This window comes from Ursus arctos, unplaced genomic scaffold, assembly GCF_023065955.2.
Source record: "Ursus arctos isolate Adak ecotype North America unplaced genomic scaffold, UrsArc2.0 scaffold_74, whole genome shotgun sequence".
Taxonomy (NCBI): Eukaryota; Metazoa; Chordata; class Mammalia; order Carnivora; family Ursidae; genus Ursus; species Ursus arctos.
Window position 1 is genome coordinate 78,115 of NW_026623094.1, and position 16,273 is coordinate 94,387.

The window sequence follows — 16,273 nt, forward strand, 5'->3', positions numbered from 1 at the left end:
GACAGCAGTTTATTCCCCAAAGGATGTCACCATCTCCAGAGAACATATTCCAATTATGCTGGAAAACAAGGTAATTGTGATTACAGTAGTATTCATCTTCTCAAGTCTCAGAATGAAAACCAAAGCAAGAACAAAAGGAAACTCCAGAAAGCACTCCTTCCCCCTTGGGAAAACCCAGTCAACTATTTATGGAGCTACAGGTTATGCAAAACTATTGTCAGTTTCAAGTCACTTTCAAGATACACTCTTACATGAAAGAAGGAAGTGGGGAGCATTTACACAAGTATTTGTTGAACACCTACTAGGTGCTACACACTCTTCCATGTGCTAAGGATTTAGCAGGAGACAATGATCCCTCCCCTTCTACGGAAGATAAATATATAACATAAACACAAAAATCTGTGATATATTAGATGACATAAATGCCCTGAAGAAAAATAAAGTAGAAATAATGAGCATTTTAGGACTGGGGCATTACAATTTATTTATTTATTTATTTATTTATTTATTTATTTAAAGACTTTTATTTATTTGAGAGAGTACAAGCAGGGAGAGCGGCAGGCAGACGGAGAAGCGGGCTCCCCGCTGAGCAGGGAGCCTGACACAGGGGCTCAATCCTAGGATCCCAGGATCAGGACCTAAGCCAAAGGCAGACTGAGCCACCCACCCAGGAGCCCTAGGTATTACAATGAAATAAAACAGACGGTGGGGGTGTGGGTGGGAATAGACTAATTGAAAAAATAGAAGGGTTGGGGAGTGTCAGGGAGGTAAGGGCAGGGCCTGGCCCTCGTCTTGTGGGGCACTGTAACACAACCACTACAACGGGCAAGTGTACGATTTATAATTTTATTCCCCATCCTCAGACAAGGAAAAATTTCCTGTAAGCAATGTGTAATTTCTGACTTCTAGTTCTCTGAATTCTGCAAATTGGGATACATTTTATTATCCATTATCAGAAAAAGATTACACAGCTCTATTGAGCAACTCCAGTTCTGAGAATTCCCATGCCTGGGTAGAAAAAACACCCAACAATGGCAGAACAGATTCTTCTCTTAGTTTTCTTTTGTTTTCTTAAAGATTTTATTTATTTATTTGCCAGACAGAGAGAGAGACAACGCAAGAGAGAGCACAAGCAGGGGGAGAGGCAGGAAGAGGGAGAAGCAGGCTTTTTGCTGAGCAAGGAGCCCGATGTGGGGACTCGATCCCAGGACTCTGGGATCATGACCTGAGCTGAAGGCAGACGCTTAACCAACTGAGCCACCCAGGCATCCCTTCTATTAGTTTTCTTTGCAGGATTTACTTTTTTCAGCTGAAGCAAAGTATTAGTCCACCAGAGTGGAGCTGCTTGAAGGCCCAGTCTGAACTTCCTCCAGGAGGGGCCCTGGAACAGGCAGTCTTCAGTGTGAGGCACAGGAGAGCAGAGAGCCCTAGCACAGCTCTGATCGGGATTAATACACTAAGCTTCCACACTAAACACACACGCACTATTTTCTACTTTTCAAATCATGTATCATTTTCTACTAAATTCAAGAGTGTCTATAAGTAATAATGGGTGTCCAATGTTTAAGAAAATGTTTGATTTCCTCATTAGTTACCATACCTTGAGCAAATGCCAACCTCTCAATTTCCTCACCTGTAAAACAAGGATAACAAGCAGGGATGCAAATGAAGAGCCTGGCATCATACCTGATGCCTAATAGGTTCTTAACGTCCTCTCCTTCCCTTCCCCCATCTTAACAAAAAAGATTAGAGTTTAGGCATACCTATAGGTATCCTTTAAAAACTAGGGCTTGTCAACCTTTAATGTGTAGACCAGTTACCTGGGGAATCCTGTTAAAAGTGCAGATTCCGATTCAGTGGAGTTGGGGCCAGGGATTCTATATTCCCAACAAGCTTTCAGATTACGCCATGCTGCTGACCTGGGATCACTCTTTGAGAAGCAAGAATTTGACACTACGCGAATTCCAATAACACAGCTACTGCACAAAAAGCCCCTAAACGGGTTCCGTGCATTGTCTCTTTCTATAAAAAATTAACTCTTCTACTTAAGCCTCATGTGGAGTCATGGACCCAGGAGAGTAACCAGGCCAGGTCATAAAGAATACATCATTTGGTCCACGAGGGTTCACACCACCACTTCTGCAGGAAGATCCTGCAATTGTCTCTCCACCACTTTTGGCTTTTTGATCTTAGCCTTTGCCTCTGATGATAATTACCCCTTAATTAGCACCCACCACTCTGTCATCTAAATAATTATAGTAAGTGCAGCTTGCACCTCTGCTGGCAATCTCTAAACGAACTGATAAAATAAGATTCTAGGCTGATTTTTTAAAAAAGACAAAACTGACCCAAATACAAGTCATGCACATACTGCCCACAGTGGAACACACAGACCTGTTACAACTTCTGGTCACAGAAGCTATCAAAAGTTGATTTATTTTGAAACCATCAAGAGAAAGTACTGCTGTGATATCTGGGAAATTGTAAAAGTCAGAATATAAATTTTGCAAGCAGTAGTGCAAAAATAAAACAATTCTAAAACAATGCTAAAATTCACCTTAAATTCCTATTGGGAAGGGCTGCAGGATCTCTGAACTATTTTTTCTTTATTTGAAGTTTCCTGAATATATTGGAGGAATCTGGTAACTTCTGGGGGCAGTCAAAGCAAATTATCCTTTTGTGGAAGAAGGGGCGGGGTTTTCACTAGAAGCAATTAGTTTTCTAATTTCCCAGGTGTATCCCCATTAACCACCCACCGAACAGCAGGGCTGTCCAAGTCGGATGAATCACGCACCTCTCTTAGCACGAACTGATTATGCTACTTTTTAGAACGCTGTTTTCCCACTGCAGCTTTTTAAAAAGACAGAAACCCCCCAAATTTCCAACTTTCTGAATAGGTAATACATTGATCTGAAAAAAGAACCCCAATAGCACAAAGGAGTCTACAGTGTAAAATAACACTTTTCTCCATCTCCCACCTCCCTGTCCTCCCCAGAGGCAATCACTGGTTCATTTCTCTAAACTTTTCATTATGGAAAGTTTCGGAAACATTAGAGAGACTGGAATAATGAGCCCTTGTGTACGCATCACGCAACAATGGAAAAACACCCCGCTGGTTTGTTTTATCTCCCTCGCCAGGTATCTGTAGGAGTTATTTCCAAGTAAATTCCAGACTCGAAATCATTTTACCCGTCAAAACTTTAGTCTCTCTCTCTCTTTTTTTTTTTTTAGTTCTTACATAACCACATTATCGTTATCACACCCAACAAGGTTAACGATAATTCCTTAATACCATCCAGGATTCTCGGGGTCACTTTTAACGGGTGCGGGACAGACCCGACAACTACGAACGTAAGAGCCGAGAGGTCGGAGGGGGAGCATTTAGGAGCTGGATCATACATCACTCTCGGCGTTAGGCGCCCAGCGCTCCGGGCTTCCCGGTTCCCGCAGTCGTTACCTGCGCCGGACCAGCACCCGCCAGCCGGGTTGAAGGCGGTCCCGAGCCGCGAGCTCCCCGCCTCCCCGCTCCCGGGGCCGCGGCCCCAGCAGGCCTGGCGCAGCTGCACAACCCACCGTCCCTAGACACCGGTGGGTCCCTGGGGGGGAAACGATTGACACAGCTGCCTGCACTGCGCCCCCGGCCCTCCCCCGCGGCACCTGCGCCTCCCGGCGGGGCGGCGAGCTGGAATTAGCTCCCGGGCCCGGGCGGGTCAGGCCCGCCACGACCGCTCCTCCCGCCGCCCGCTCCCGCGCCCCACTCGGAGCATAGCGACCTCGCGGACCCGGACTACAACTCCCGTCGGGCGCCGCGGCCGGGCCAATGGCGGGCGCCGGAGCATGCGGGTAGCGGCGCCTGCGCGGCGGTTTGAGTAAGCGGCCGCGCGATTGGCTGCAGGGTCGGACGGCCGCGCGGGGCCTGTGGGAAGCGGAGTGACGGAGCGAGCGGCTGTTGGAGGAAGGAGGTGGGGGCCGGGAGCGCAAATGGCGTTGAGATGGTTCAGGGCCCTGTTCAAACTCCAGCGCTGACCATTCACCGGCGGAAGCGGCGGCGCAGGAGGCGGCGGCGGCCTAGCGGGGGCACGCAGCGGGCTCCGGTACCGGCTCCGGCGGCGGCGTCCAGGGAGGCCTAGGCCCGGGCCCGGCCGGCGGTGCTCAAGGCGGGGAGGGAAGTTGCGGTGCCGCCGCTCCTCCCCCCTCCTTCACCGGGTTTCCTATTTACCCAGAGCGGAGTCGCGGGTTCTGACGGTGGCGGAGCCTCTTGCCTCTCTTCGCGCACAAGCCGGCCCTGTTCTCCCGCGCGGGGCTCCCGCGCCCGTTCGTGGGCCGTTGGGAGCAGGAGAGGCGGAGGCGGCCCGAGGCCAAAGCACCCGCCAGGCGCCGAGGGTAAGTGAGGTCTCGGGCGGCTGCTTAGGCCCGGAGCGAGTCAGGGAGGGTGGGGGAGGCAGGGGTCTGGAAGTCTCGCTGTCTCACCCACACAGCCTCTGAGGAAGTTGGGCAGGGAACGACCTGAAGAACTCTCTTTTCCCTCTTTTATTTTTCCTTTTTCTGAGTTCCTTCCGGGCGGCTGCTGATTTACTTCCCTCCCCAAGCACGGTCAAGTGCGTTGATTTCAGCCCTGAGTCCTTCGCCGTCTTTCCTCCGCCCCTGGCCGCCACCGAGGCCTTACACTGCCCTGGGGATTCAGTGGCAGAGGCTTCCGGGGCGTCGGAAGCTACATCCCGTTCCTGGCGGTGGGGGTGGGGAGGAGAAAAGTTGCGTGAGCTTCCAGCCGGAGGGGGCCGCCTCTCCCGCTACCTCCCAGCGCACTGACCGCCCCCAGGTGAGGATTTCTGGGTGGTTAGCTTCGCCCTTCCCGGCTTTCACTCCTTAGTGGAAACCTTTAAGCCCTTTGGGATCCTAAAGACGCTGCGCTTGGTTGAGGGTTGACTGTGAGGACTTTTTATCTCAGCGCACTTTCCTGAAAATTCGACTTGGCTTTGGGCAGAAGCAAGGGCCCAACGATCGAAAAAGACTTAGTTGTGAATCATTCTTTCCTTTTTCATTAGGAAAGTCTTTGGAGTTTGAAACCCGAGCAAGACAGCCTGTGTACTTGAGATACACTTAAAATATAATGTCAACTGTCTGCACACTTACTTGAATTTCCACGTACATTACACCCTGGGCCTAGATAATGCCATCACAATTGTCTGTCTAGTGACTTTTCCAAAAAGACGTGAAGAACTTCAAAGGAAATCAGATGTAGGGGATGTTATGTAATGAGCACCTATGTTTAATACACAGTCGTTCAGATGCAGCAGTTATTTATTCTTAACCGAGTTTCCCATCTACACACTTTCCGTTCCACACCCTTTAAAGCTAGAGAATTGCTGATGTTATTTCATTAGTATTTTAGTATCTATTTGTAAAAGACATGGACTCTTAAAAACATAAGCATGATTTTCTTATCGCTTAATATAGTTAACTCCTTCATATGAAGCGTTTGCCAACTTTAACTTGCAACAGTGAATACTTTGTGATTCCAGGACCATTTTCCTCCAAGGCGCAAAGGAGCTCAAGTCTAGATTTTTGGTTTGGCCTTTAGTCGACATTTTTAGGTGATTACTACCGTGTAATTGTAGACAAAATGTTCCAGCTTTGTTGGTGTATATGTAAATGTAGGTCTGTACATCAGGGCTTTACATTCTTGGAGGAATGAAATGATTTTATTTTGTTGTTCTTACAGTTGCCAAATACACTTAGTTTTGTTTAGGCTGTATGTAACAGGAAAGATAAAGATTCTTTAGTGTAAATCTACAGTAGACTGGGAAGTAGATCTCTCTCAGGAAAAGGTTTTGTGTCATGTTGAAAGGTCTTCATGCTGTTTTCTCTTAATGGAGATCTGTGTGATGACCAAATAGTTACTTTGTCAAATTAGAATTGGTTTCTAACCAAACATGAGAGAGGAAAATCCTCTGTAAAACTTAAGTTTATAGTCATATAAGTTGCAAGAATTTAAGTGAAAGAAAAATGTGTTTGAGGTATAGACCAAAATGTATTCAAAAGTAGAAGTCAAATGTCATTACAGTTATATTTTAAATTTCAAGGTATGAAGATTTTCTTTTCAAAAACCTAGACAATTGTTCTTATTTTCTAGGTGTATTTAATATATTGATATTTAAACTTCAGAAGGTTGAAGTGTAGAAAATGGATAAGAATTGATAGTGTTTAAAAAGGACGGTAACTTGCTTTAAAAATGTTTTACTTTTGATTTACTGTCCTGAATTTTGTCATAGTATTTATTACGGAGACACATCAGATGAGTACATTTATCTTTTATAAAGCAAAGAGGAGAATAAAGTTATATGTTTCTGTTGCTTCGTTTAATAATCAACAGGCCAGTCTAATATGCTGAAGTTCACCAGCTTCAGAAAACGTAACTCAGCAAATGAGCACAGCACTATAGGGACAAGGAAGATAGAAAAGTATGGTTTCTTGTGCATAGGGAGATGACCAACTAGGGAATATCTTTTAGGTCACAGTTCAAACTACGTTAGACCAAGAATCAGAGGCTTTAAGATTGTTTTAAAAGCTGTAGGTTCTAATACATGAGAAAATACTGCTATTTTTCGGACTTTTCCCCCTTTTTCTCCTTCATTTGAATACACTGAAGTTTCAAAGACCTCATTTAGTCAGTTGATTATTTCTGAGATCCTGAAAAAAGTTAACATTTCATGTTTAAAATTTTATATTAGGAGTAATAACTCTATTCAGATTATTTTTTTTTTAGGGTAACAGTGATATAAGAATAGTGCATAGATTCATTCGAAACTTAAAAAAATTGATGTTCTGCTGCTAAGTTGGTTTTGGGGATAAGTTGGTTAGTCATTATACTTGCTTACTTTGTAAGTAGCTTGTGAATATGTACTCATTGAAATAAGGAAATTGAGGTCTGGAAATCTGTAGAATAAAAAATGAGCCCCTTTCTTTATACGCCCTCCCCATATTTATTTAACCATTTTTAAAGGTTGGTATCTTGAATGTTGAAAAGCCCCATGGGGAGAATCCCTGGTTTGTGTTTTTATATTCAGTGTTAACATTTGTTAAGTATTTGGTGATTATATATATTCTTACATTTTTTTTTCCCACAGAGAATATGAAACAGGTGTCAAAATGACATCCAGATTTGGGAAAACATACAGTAGGAAAGGAGGAAACGGCAGTTCAAAATTTGATGAAGTCTTTTCCAACAAACGGACCACCCTTAGCACAAAATGGGGAGAGACCACATTTATGGCTAAATTAGGGCAGAAAAGGCCCAATTTTAAACCAGATATCCAAGAAATTCCGAAGAAACCTAAAGTGGAAGAAGAAAATACTGGAGATCCTTTTGGATTTGATAGTGATGATGAGTCTCTGCCAGTTTCTTCAAAGAATTTAGCCCAGGGTAAGGGTTCCTCTTATTCAGATTCTAGTGAAGCTGCTCAGCTGGAAGAGGTCACTTCTGTACTTGAAGCTAATAGCAAAATTAGTCATGCAGTGGGTGAAGACAGTGTTGTGTCTGATAAATGCTTACATTCGGAAGAAACTTTGGTTGGGAAAGAAAAGAGCACAAACCGAATCTTAGAAGATGATGCAAGCAAAAGTAGCTGTGCTAAATTAACGACTTCAGGTAAGTTTTCAGTTTCTTTATTCTGAGCCAGAAGAGCTTTGTGTAAGCCATTTGGTTAAATGCTTTAAATTCTAAAATACCATGCTTCTTGGGTTTTCTTTCTGCATTTGTGATTAACAGGGACTGTAGATAATTTTGTAGAAGAGACTTAAGAACTTTAAAGAAACCAATTGGGGCTTGAAATTTTACTTAAGCAAGTTGGATATTAATGTTTCCAGGCTGTTACTCATGGTACATTTTGGGAACAGTTTTTCTTACATCCCTAACTCCATTTACAGCAGGAAACATCTCTTGTTGTTGTATTAGGATGACACAGTATCTCATTTCTGTTACTGTGGAGGATATGTATTGTTACTGATAATGGAAACGAGACGAGCGTTTACAGTGAGGATTAAGTTTAGGAGTGTTAGGCTTTCCTTCAAAACTAGTTTAGAAAGATTAAGGAGGTATTGTAAAAACATTGAAGGTTGAACTTCATCGCAATTTGAGATTCGTTTGCAGTCTGGTGCTGGTAGCAGCTTGTATTAATAGATTTTAATCCACAAAACCACATGTATTTTTAAACTGCTAATTTGTAAATCTGGCATCTAGTGTTCATTAAAAAAAAAAAACAACCCAATATATTTTGTCTGTTTTACCCCTAGTCCTTTTGTAAAAGATTTGAGACTTACAGTAAACGGTAAAAGTGCAATTAATTAAAAGACCAAAGAACAGAGATTGGAGGTAGCAGGAGAGATAGCATGCTTGCTTTATTAGCAGGAGGACAAGGATGGCTCTGTAGTTGAAAACAGACCTTAGATTTCGACTTCCTGGCAAAGTTTGGTGATAGAAAAGATTATATAGATCTCGTATTTTGAAAGGAAGTAAAAACAAAAAACTTTCCTAGTACTGAATTCTTAAGAGAAGTTTGTCCTTGAGGCTTAATAATATTAAGTGCCTCAAACAGTATAATAAAAGACTTTGCCTTGCATAGTTTTACTAAAAATGCTGAACATTTTTCACTCTTTCTCACCCTTGGATGAGAGGATGAGCCAGCTGTTATTGTCGTTCGCTTGCTTCTCCCAGTTAATTCTGACTTGGCTGTCCTTATGCTTTGGCCACATTTTCTTCTGAAGCATTGTTCAAAACTTAAGGTTAGGATAAACTTTCATTAAACAAACAGCTTAAAAACTTTCCCAGGTCAGCTCCTAAAAACATATTACAATCATAGGACTGTTGAACCAAAATAAACTAACTCAGGTCTTCTTACTTTATAGATGAGGCTCAAAGAGGTCAGGTGACTATCCAGGGTTGGCTAGTGGCACAAATGGAATGAAATTCATTTAACGATTTTTAACATGTTGAGCACATCCTGTGTACCCTCCACTGTGATAGGCTGTGGGAGTGCTGTTCCACTTCAGTTATCCTGTGTTCTTACTGCTGTGTCTTGGCCTCTGATAGTTAATCCACAGTGTGGGGCACATAGCTTGGAGGAAGGAAGATGAGGCTGAGGAAGTGGTGAAACTGGTCAAGGAAGGCAGACGTAGCTTCCCCAAGTGCTGTCTTTTTGAGAACAGGGCATCACTGGCAGGCATAGGGTAATAGCAGGATGAATGTTTAGGTAGAGGGACAGTATGAACTTAGAAATTAAATATACATAGACAGCAGTTGCTTATATGGTTTTGCTGATGTTACATCTGTATCTGTGCACACCGCCATATGAAATTAGGTGGGAATTGGAAACAGTTTTCTGTAGAAATATTAGCTTCCCAGTCTGAGATAGCTAAATCGTAGTTCTGCTGATACTGTGGACTGACTGGGAACCCAAACTCCATTATGTATTTGTGAGGAGAAAATGTGTACTAGAATACAGATAAATAGATGTTTAAGAACATCTTGTTCCTCTTCCTCCTTCACGAGGTATCCTTAGTGGAAAGGGCTGGGGCAGCGCTATGAATATTTTTTTTTCTCTCTTTTCCCTTGACCACCCAGAGCTGCAGCAATCCTGGCACCCCCCTGTAGGATAAGAAGGGGACTTTGAAGGAATGCTTTTAGTTCTCATGGTAGTCTTATTCTAAGTTCTTAAAAACCATTTATAGGTTTGTATGTTTATAAGTTGATTATAGTTTTAGAAATACTTGTGTATGTTATGATCTTCCTTTTCTTTGCCCCTACCCTCTAACATTTGGGCATTTCCCTGTTTCCCGACTGTCTTGCATTTTGTCTGTCAGATTGTCATTGCCTTTACTGTCATTGAGCAAGCCTTCTGGTTTTAGTTGAAGTTTAGAAACCCAAACTTCAATTTTTGATAAAGAGGGTCTTTATAAATCAAAAGTGGTTCCTAACCTTTTTTGAATTAAACATCCTTTGAGAATGATAAAATTTTGGTCTCAAGATAAAACTATACATGTAATGTCTCAGAACTTCCTTGCAGGTCATTTTTACATGCTTTATTCAAGAGCCTTTGAGAAATTTTATGGTAAAGTTTGTTAGAGTGCGCTAGCTAAATGCCATAATATCCTTCCAGTGGAATTCAGACCATTTTCATTGTAGAATTATATCACATCAGTGAAAAGGGCTTATCTAGTTCAAATTTACTGTCTCATTTCTCCTGGCATTAAGTTTAAGATGTATTTCTTTCTCTATAGGGGAATATGTGGGGATTTTTTAGCTACTATTAAAATTCTTTCATATATTTATTATAATATTGTATACCAGCTAGTACTTTTAAAATCTGTGGCTTATTTGTAGAGGTAATGCAGAATGAGGTCATGATAAAATGTATTATTGTTGCCATTTTCCAATTTGATGTTTGATGGGAAAGAGAACTAGAAGCAAGATTACAAACTGTGAATGAGAACTGCAAGGAAGGGCTGAGTCGCTAAAATGTCCTGACTTTTTGATTTAAAAAACAAAAAAGGGGCACCTGGTTGGCTCAGTTGGTTAAGTGGTTAAGCGTTTGCCTTTGGCTCAGGTCATGATCTCAGGGTCCTGGGATTGAGCCTCTTTGGGGAGTCTGCTTCTTCTTCCTCTGTGCTCATGCACACAGGCCTCCCCCCCCCCCGCCCCCGCAATCTCTCCGATCTTGTTTCATTTGTCTACACTCTCTCTACTTCCCATCCTCTACTCCCTGGATTATTTTAAAGATTTATATATTTATTGGGGGGGGAGGGAGAGAGTGTGTGCGTGGTGAGAGGGAGAGAAGCAGATTCCCTGCTGAGCAAGGAGCCGGATGTAGGACTTGGGGATTCATCTCCTCACCCTGAGATCATAACTCAAGCCCACTACTGAGCCACCCAGGCATCCCTCCCTAGATTATTTTAATGCAGATTCAGGACTTGTATTTTATCTGCAAATACTTAAGTTGCAATTGCTGTTAAAGTCAGTTCTCAAACAGGTGTGCCACTTAAAAAATGGCCCTTAGCAGGACCTAAAGGTTTACCCTTGTAAGAGGTCTTGGAATATTCTTTAAGTGTAGAATCCAGGGGTGTGTGCATTAGGGGCAAGAGAAGGTTTCTCTTGTCTTTTGGATGAGGCTACTTCCATTTTCCATCTTTGTGCTTTCTGCTACAGGTTTTTAATCTGGACTCTAGAATAAAGTATGCAAAGACTTATATTTCTGCTTGGCACACTTTCCTTGCCAGCCAGCTGGGATTCAGTCTACACATCCTGCCAAATATTGAGATAACTACTGCATAGGCTCTTAATTTGCATGACTGGTTTTGTAGCCAGTACATTTTTTCCATTTGCTTAAAGCTGTACTGAGCATTTGTGTGTTAGAGGGATGTTATTGTCTGAAATTAAGAACTTTGATTTGGAACTGAAGATGATTTTTAGAAAGGGATGCATTGTTCTATTCCTGAAAGCTTAGCGTAGGCCAGGAACTTGTGAGGTGAGATGAGATTTTCATTTGCTTATTGGATAAAGTGTAGGTGATTAATGAGGATTATTAAAGAATTCTGAAAGTGTTGTATCACCAAGAGTTCCTAGCTTTCATTTAGGTATTGAATGTATTTGTTTAGAATATATTTAAGTCTTACCTAAAATTCATTTAAGAGTAGGAGATAAGAGGCCTATTATTTATTTAGCTCCTACTTTATTTTGAGCCCTTTGTATATCAGTAGACTCTTAATCACAACTGTGTAAGCCAGGCTTTATTCCATTTTATAGAGGGTAAAGCACAGTTCAGTGAATAATTTGAATTACCAGTAGAAGATCTGAAAAACTTCCAAAGTGTTCTTTTCATGAATGGACATAATTTTATCATATTTAAAGACTTAATATATAAGATAACATGTCACTGGGGTGCCTGGGTGGCTCAGTCAGTTAAGTGACTCTTGATTTTGGCTCAGAGCAAGCCCCACATCAGTGTCCTCGCACAGTGGGGAGTCTGCTGGAGATTCTTTCTCTCCCTCTCCCCCCAACTTGTGCACTTTCTCTCTCTCTCTCAAATAAATAAATAAATCTTTAAAAAAATAACAGTGTCACTGTATAATCAGTTTTATCTTGATGTTGAAAACAACTGATGGGAACATATTATGGATTCCCTCTTGTCGCTATTTAAATAATTTTCATTTTAGTAAGAATTATGGTCCAAGTAGTTATAAGACTTAGTGAATAAAACTGACCTTATTTTTATAAGCAATATCTTCTATTTTTATTTTTTGTGTTACATACAAATGGGAATTCAATATGCAAATTCTGAAAGACACTGTAATTTTGTTTTGTTCTAAAGTAGAACTTTTTTTCATTAATTTTTTTCTAGTAATCTCTATACCCAACCTGGGGCTTGAACTCACAACCCTGAAATTAAGAGTTGCATGCTCTTCCATCTGAGCCAGCTAGGTACTCCAGAACTTTAAGTTCTTGTAAAATATTTTCTTAGGCAAAGGAGGATTATTTTCAAGGTCTGAGCAATAAGAAAAGTGCAGTTGACCACTAACAAGTTTCTTCTTGGATCCAAGTTGAATACCAGCCGTGGGAGGATAGTACATAGAAACTGTAAGCATAGTCTCTGCCATCTAGGAATGGAGCTGTTGATTTCTGCTGGTAATAATAAATAGCTGCTTTTGAAACAGTGACAACAGATTTGTATAATACTTGATACTTTTCAGAGATTTTCCATATGCCATATTTTTAGAATTTAGAGCCAGACGATACATATATTTTTCAGGTCCAGTCTCTGACTCCAGGAAGCAGTCCGCAACTTTTCCAGATCCCTGATGGTGGAGGAGGATGAATTTGTTCATAGGAAGGTCTGGGGAATGCCTGCCTTCCAAACATTCAGCTATTATTTTAATGCCCCCTGTATGCTGAGTGCTCATTTATGTCAATGAACAAGATCTTGTCTTATTCACATTCTAGTGGGCAAGACAGTGATTGAATAGAGAATAAGAAGTGTGCTGAAAATTACAGAAAAATGAAGGCTCTGAGATGCCTGGCTGGCTCAGTCAGAAGAGCCATGTGACTCTTGATCTTGGGGTGCTGAGTTCAAGCCCCATGTTGGGTGTAGAGATTCCTTAAATAAATTTTTATTTTTTATTTTTTTTTTAAAGATTTTATTTATTCATTTGAGACAGAGAGAGCGTGAGCAGGGGGAGAGGCAGAGGGAGAGGGAGAAGCAGACTTCCTGCTAAGCAGGGAGCCCGGCATGGGGCGTCATCCCAGGCCCTGGAGATCATGACCTTAGCCAAGGGCAGACGCTCAACCATCTGAGCCACCCAGGTACCCCAATAAATAAACTTTTTAAAAACAAGAAGAAAAATATAGGGTCCTGTGAGATTGTGTAATAGGCTGTTTACCTGGTCTGAGTGAGGAGTAGGGGCAAGGCTAACATTTACTTGGGATCTTCTGCTGTACTAAGCAAGGATAAAGTGGCAGAGCTTAGTGGCATGGGCAGTGAGGAAGAAGGAGACGTTAAGAATGATTCTCAGGTATTTAATCTGAGCACCTGAGCAAATGGTAGTGTCGTTCATTGAGATAAAGGGACATTTTGAGGGCAAGTTCATCAGTTTAGGTTTGTGCACATTGGATTTGAGGTATTTGTGAGTGATAGGATATGCTAGTATGGAACTTAGATAAGAAGTCTTGGTTGGAGTTAATACATTTGAGATTCAGCATATAAATGTTATTTGAGGGGTGCCTGTGTGGCTTAGTTAAGGGTCTGGCTCTTGGTCTCAGCTCAGGTCTTGATTTCAGGGTTGTGAGTTCAAGCCTCATGTTGGGCTCCATGCTGGGTGTGGAGTCTACTTAAATGAATGAGTGAGTGAGTGAATGAATGAATGCTTGAATAGATAAATATTATTTGAAATTATAGGATTAGATGAAGTCATTGAGGAGATTGATGTAAGAGGAAAAAGCATTGAGCTGTGAAGAACTTACAATACTTAATTTATAGAAGAGGAAGAAAAACTAGATAAGGAAATAATGATTAAGAGCAGCTAGAGCACCAGTAGGAACATTGCTGTTTTGTAGAAGCCAGCAGAAAGGTGTTCATGAAGGGTCAACTGAATGGGAATGTTATTGCAAAATCAACAACAATGGGGACTGCAGAGCTGGCGCTGGAGTGTGCAGCTTGGGTTGGAACAGTCTGAGTAGTAGGTACATAGAGTATGGGGGTAGCATGAGTATATACAACTTGTTAAAGATGTTTGGAGGGGAGAAGAGAGGTTCTGAAAAGTTATGAGGTGAGGGGTTCTGGGAGGTTTGATTGCGTGGGAGAGCCTTGGAGCATAGGCTTCAAAGCACAAGGGGGAGAGTGGTCTTGGGAGAAGGGATACACATTTTCTGGACAGGAGGAAAGATGGGTGATGGTGTGAGCTTACTGAGAGGTGGAAGATAAGGTGGTTTATGGAGGAAAACATTTTTACCCCCCATGAAATGATAGAAGAGGTTATCTCTGAAAGTGGGAAAGAAGGGCAAGGAAATACAGGGGCTGGAGTGAAGGAACAAAGGGTTCAAACTGATGTTGCAGAAAATGGAAGGAAGGAGCTGGGTAGAGAGAATTTCTGGGCATTAATGAGGCCTTAGTGAAGTTTATATCGTTAGAAACTCATGGTTTCTAACTTAACCTCATTGTGTTAGTGCCCCTCTCCCCACCTTTAGTAGGCCCTGTTAGCCAGAACCTACACAGAAAATAGAATATTGGACAGGAAAATTAGATTATCCTGGATTGTCATTTTTGTCTGACAAGATGTAGCATAAACAGAGAAGAAAGAATTTAGGGTGATTGATAGTGATTGAAATGGGGATAGAAAGTGACTGAAATGATGGACTGTAGAATTTAAAATGTTTAGGAACTGGACAAGGCTGGTGGATAGGAGAAAGGAGAGAAGAGGGGTCAGTGTACTGAGAGCCTTATTAAATAGAAGTCAAGAATGGGGTTACCAGGGATGCCTGGGTGGCTCAGTTAGTTAAGCATCTGCCTTCGGCTCAGGTCCTGATCCTTGTGTCCTGGGATTGAGTCCCACATCGGGCTCCTTGCTCAGCGGGGAGCCTGCTTCTCTCTCTGCCTGCTGCTCCCCCTGCTTATTCTCTCTGACAAATAAATAAATCTTAAAAAAAAATGGGGTTACTGGAACAGGTTGGATAGTTCGTAGGTTGTGATTGAGAAGTGGGTTATGTGATTTTAATATTTAAGAGGTGAAGCCTTCTAGGACATGACAGGTTTCTGGATGAAACTGAGAATTGGTGTCTGAGCTAGAATGTAGAAGACTACAGATGGGAGATGATTAAAGAATCATGAGGTCAGGGGGCGCCTGGGTGGCTCAGCAGTTAAGCGTCTGCCTTTGGCTCGGGTCATGATCCCATGGTCCTGGGATTGAGCCCTGCATTGGGCTCCGTGCTTGGTGGGAAGTCTGCTTCTCCCTCTCCCACTCCCCTTACTTGTGTTCCCTCTCTCTCTGTCAAATAAATAAATAAAATCTTAAAAAAAGAAAAGAATCATGAGGTCAGGAGATTGGGATTTGGTGGAATTCAGCATGATAGCGAGACAGGCATGAAGGGGTAGGTTATATATCCCTTGTAAAGCCCTTAAATGAAGAATAAGAGGTTGTTAGATGACAGGTAGGGGGAAGATTAGAGGGTAACTAGCTAAGTGGCACAAGCCTCAAGAGAATGGGCTTTTATAAGAGGGTGGAGTAAGAATAGTTTTATAAACAGGCTCTGGAGAGCCAGCATACCAGTGACCCCAAAGCATCCTACTCTCAGATACTTAAAGGGCTGCAGGAGAACAGGCACATGTAGTCAGGGTCAGCTAGGGCACAGAAGCGGTAGAGGGAATGAACCCCCATGTATATATTTGTGAGTGTCCTGATCACCGAAGCCTGCGTGCTTTAGAGTTAAGGGTTTGGGTGGTGGTGGTGTTCAATTGTTGGATTTTGAGATTGGAATGAAGTACAGATACCTTTTGAGTATTAAAGTTCAGGAGAAGGTAGATCACAAGATGTGTTTACATTTTGGATCATGACCCAGAGAAACAGATGAGAAGCATGGTGGCTTGAGAAGCAGATTTTCCTATAGCAGTTTTCAAACCATAAATACATGTAAAAGATTTATTTAGAGAGGGGGTAAGAGCGAGTGAGCGTGCACACGAGTGAACGCGGGGGTAGGGGGTAGGGGGAGGAGGGCCAGAGGGAAAGAATCTTC

At 42.3% G+C, this 16,273-nt stretch overlaps 1 protein-coding gene across 2 annotated transcripts in view; it reads left to right on the forward strand.

Moving 5' to 3' along the window:
* The first annotated feature begins 3,917 nt into the window (after positions 1 to 3,917).
* LOC125281562 (wings apart-like protein homolog) overlaps positions 3,918 to 16,273 on the forward strand; it is a 78,416-nt gene continuing 66,060 nt past the window's right edge. For both annotated transcript variants that reach the window (XM_057308919.1, XM_057308920.1), the window contains exons 1-2: positions 3,918 to 4,383; positions 7,128 to 7,648. In XM_057308919.1, the coding sequence (XP_057164902.1) occupies positions 7,150 to 7,648 (499 nt within the window). In that variant the 5' untranslated portion in view covers positions 3,918 to 4,383; positions 7,128 to 7,149. The remainder of the gene's footprint in view (positions 4,384 to 7,127; positions 7,649 to 16,273) is intronic.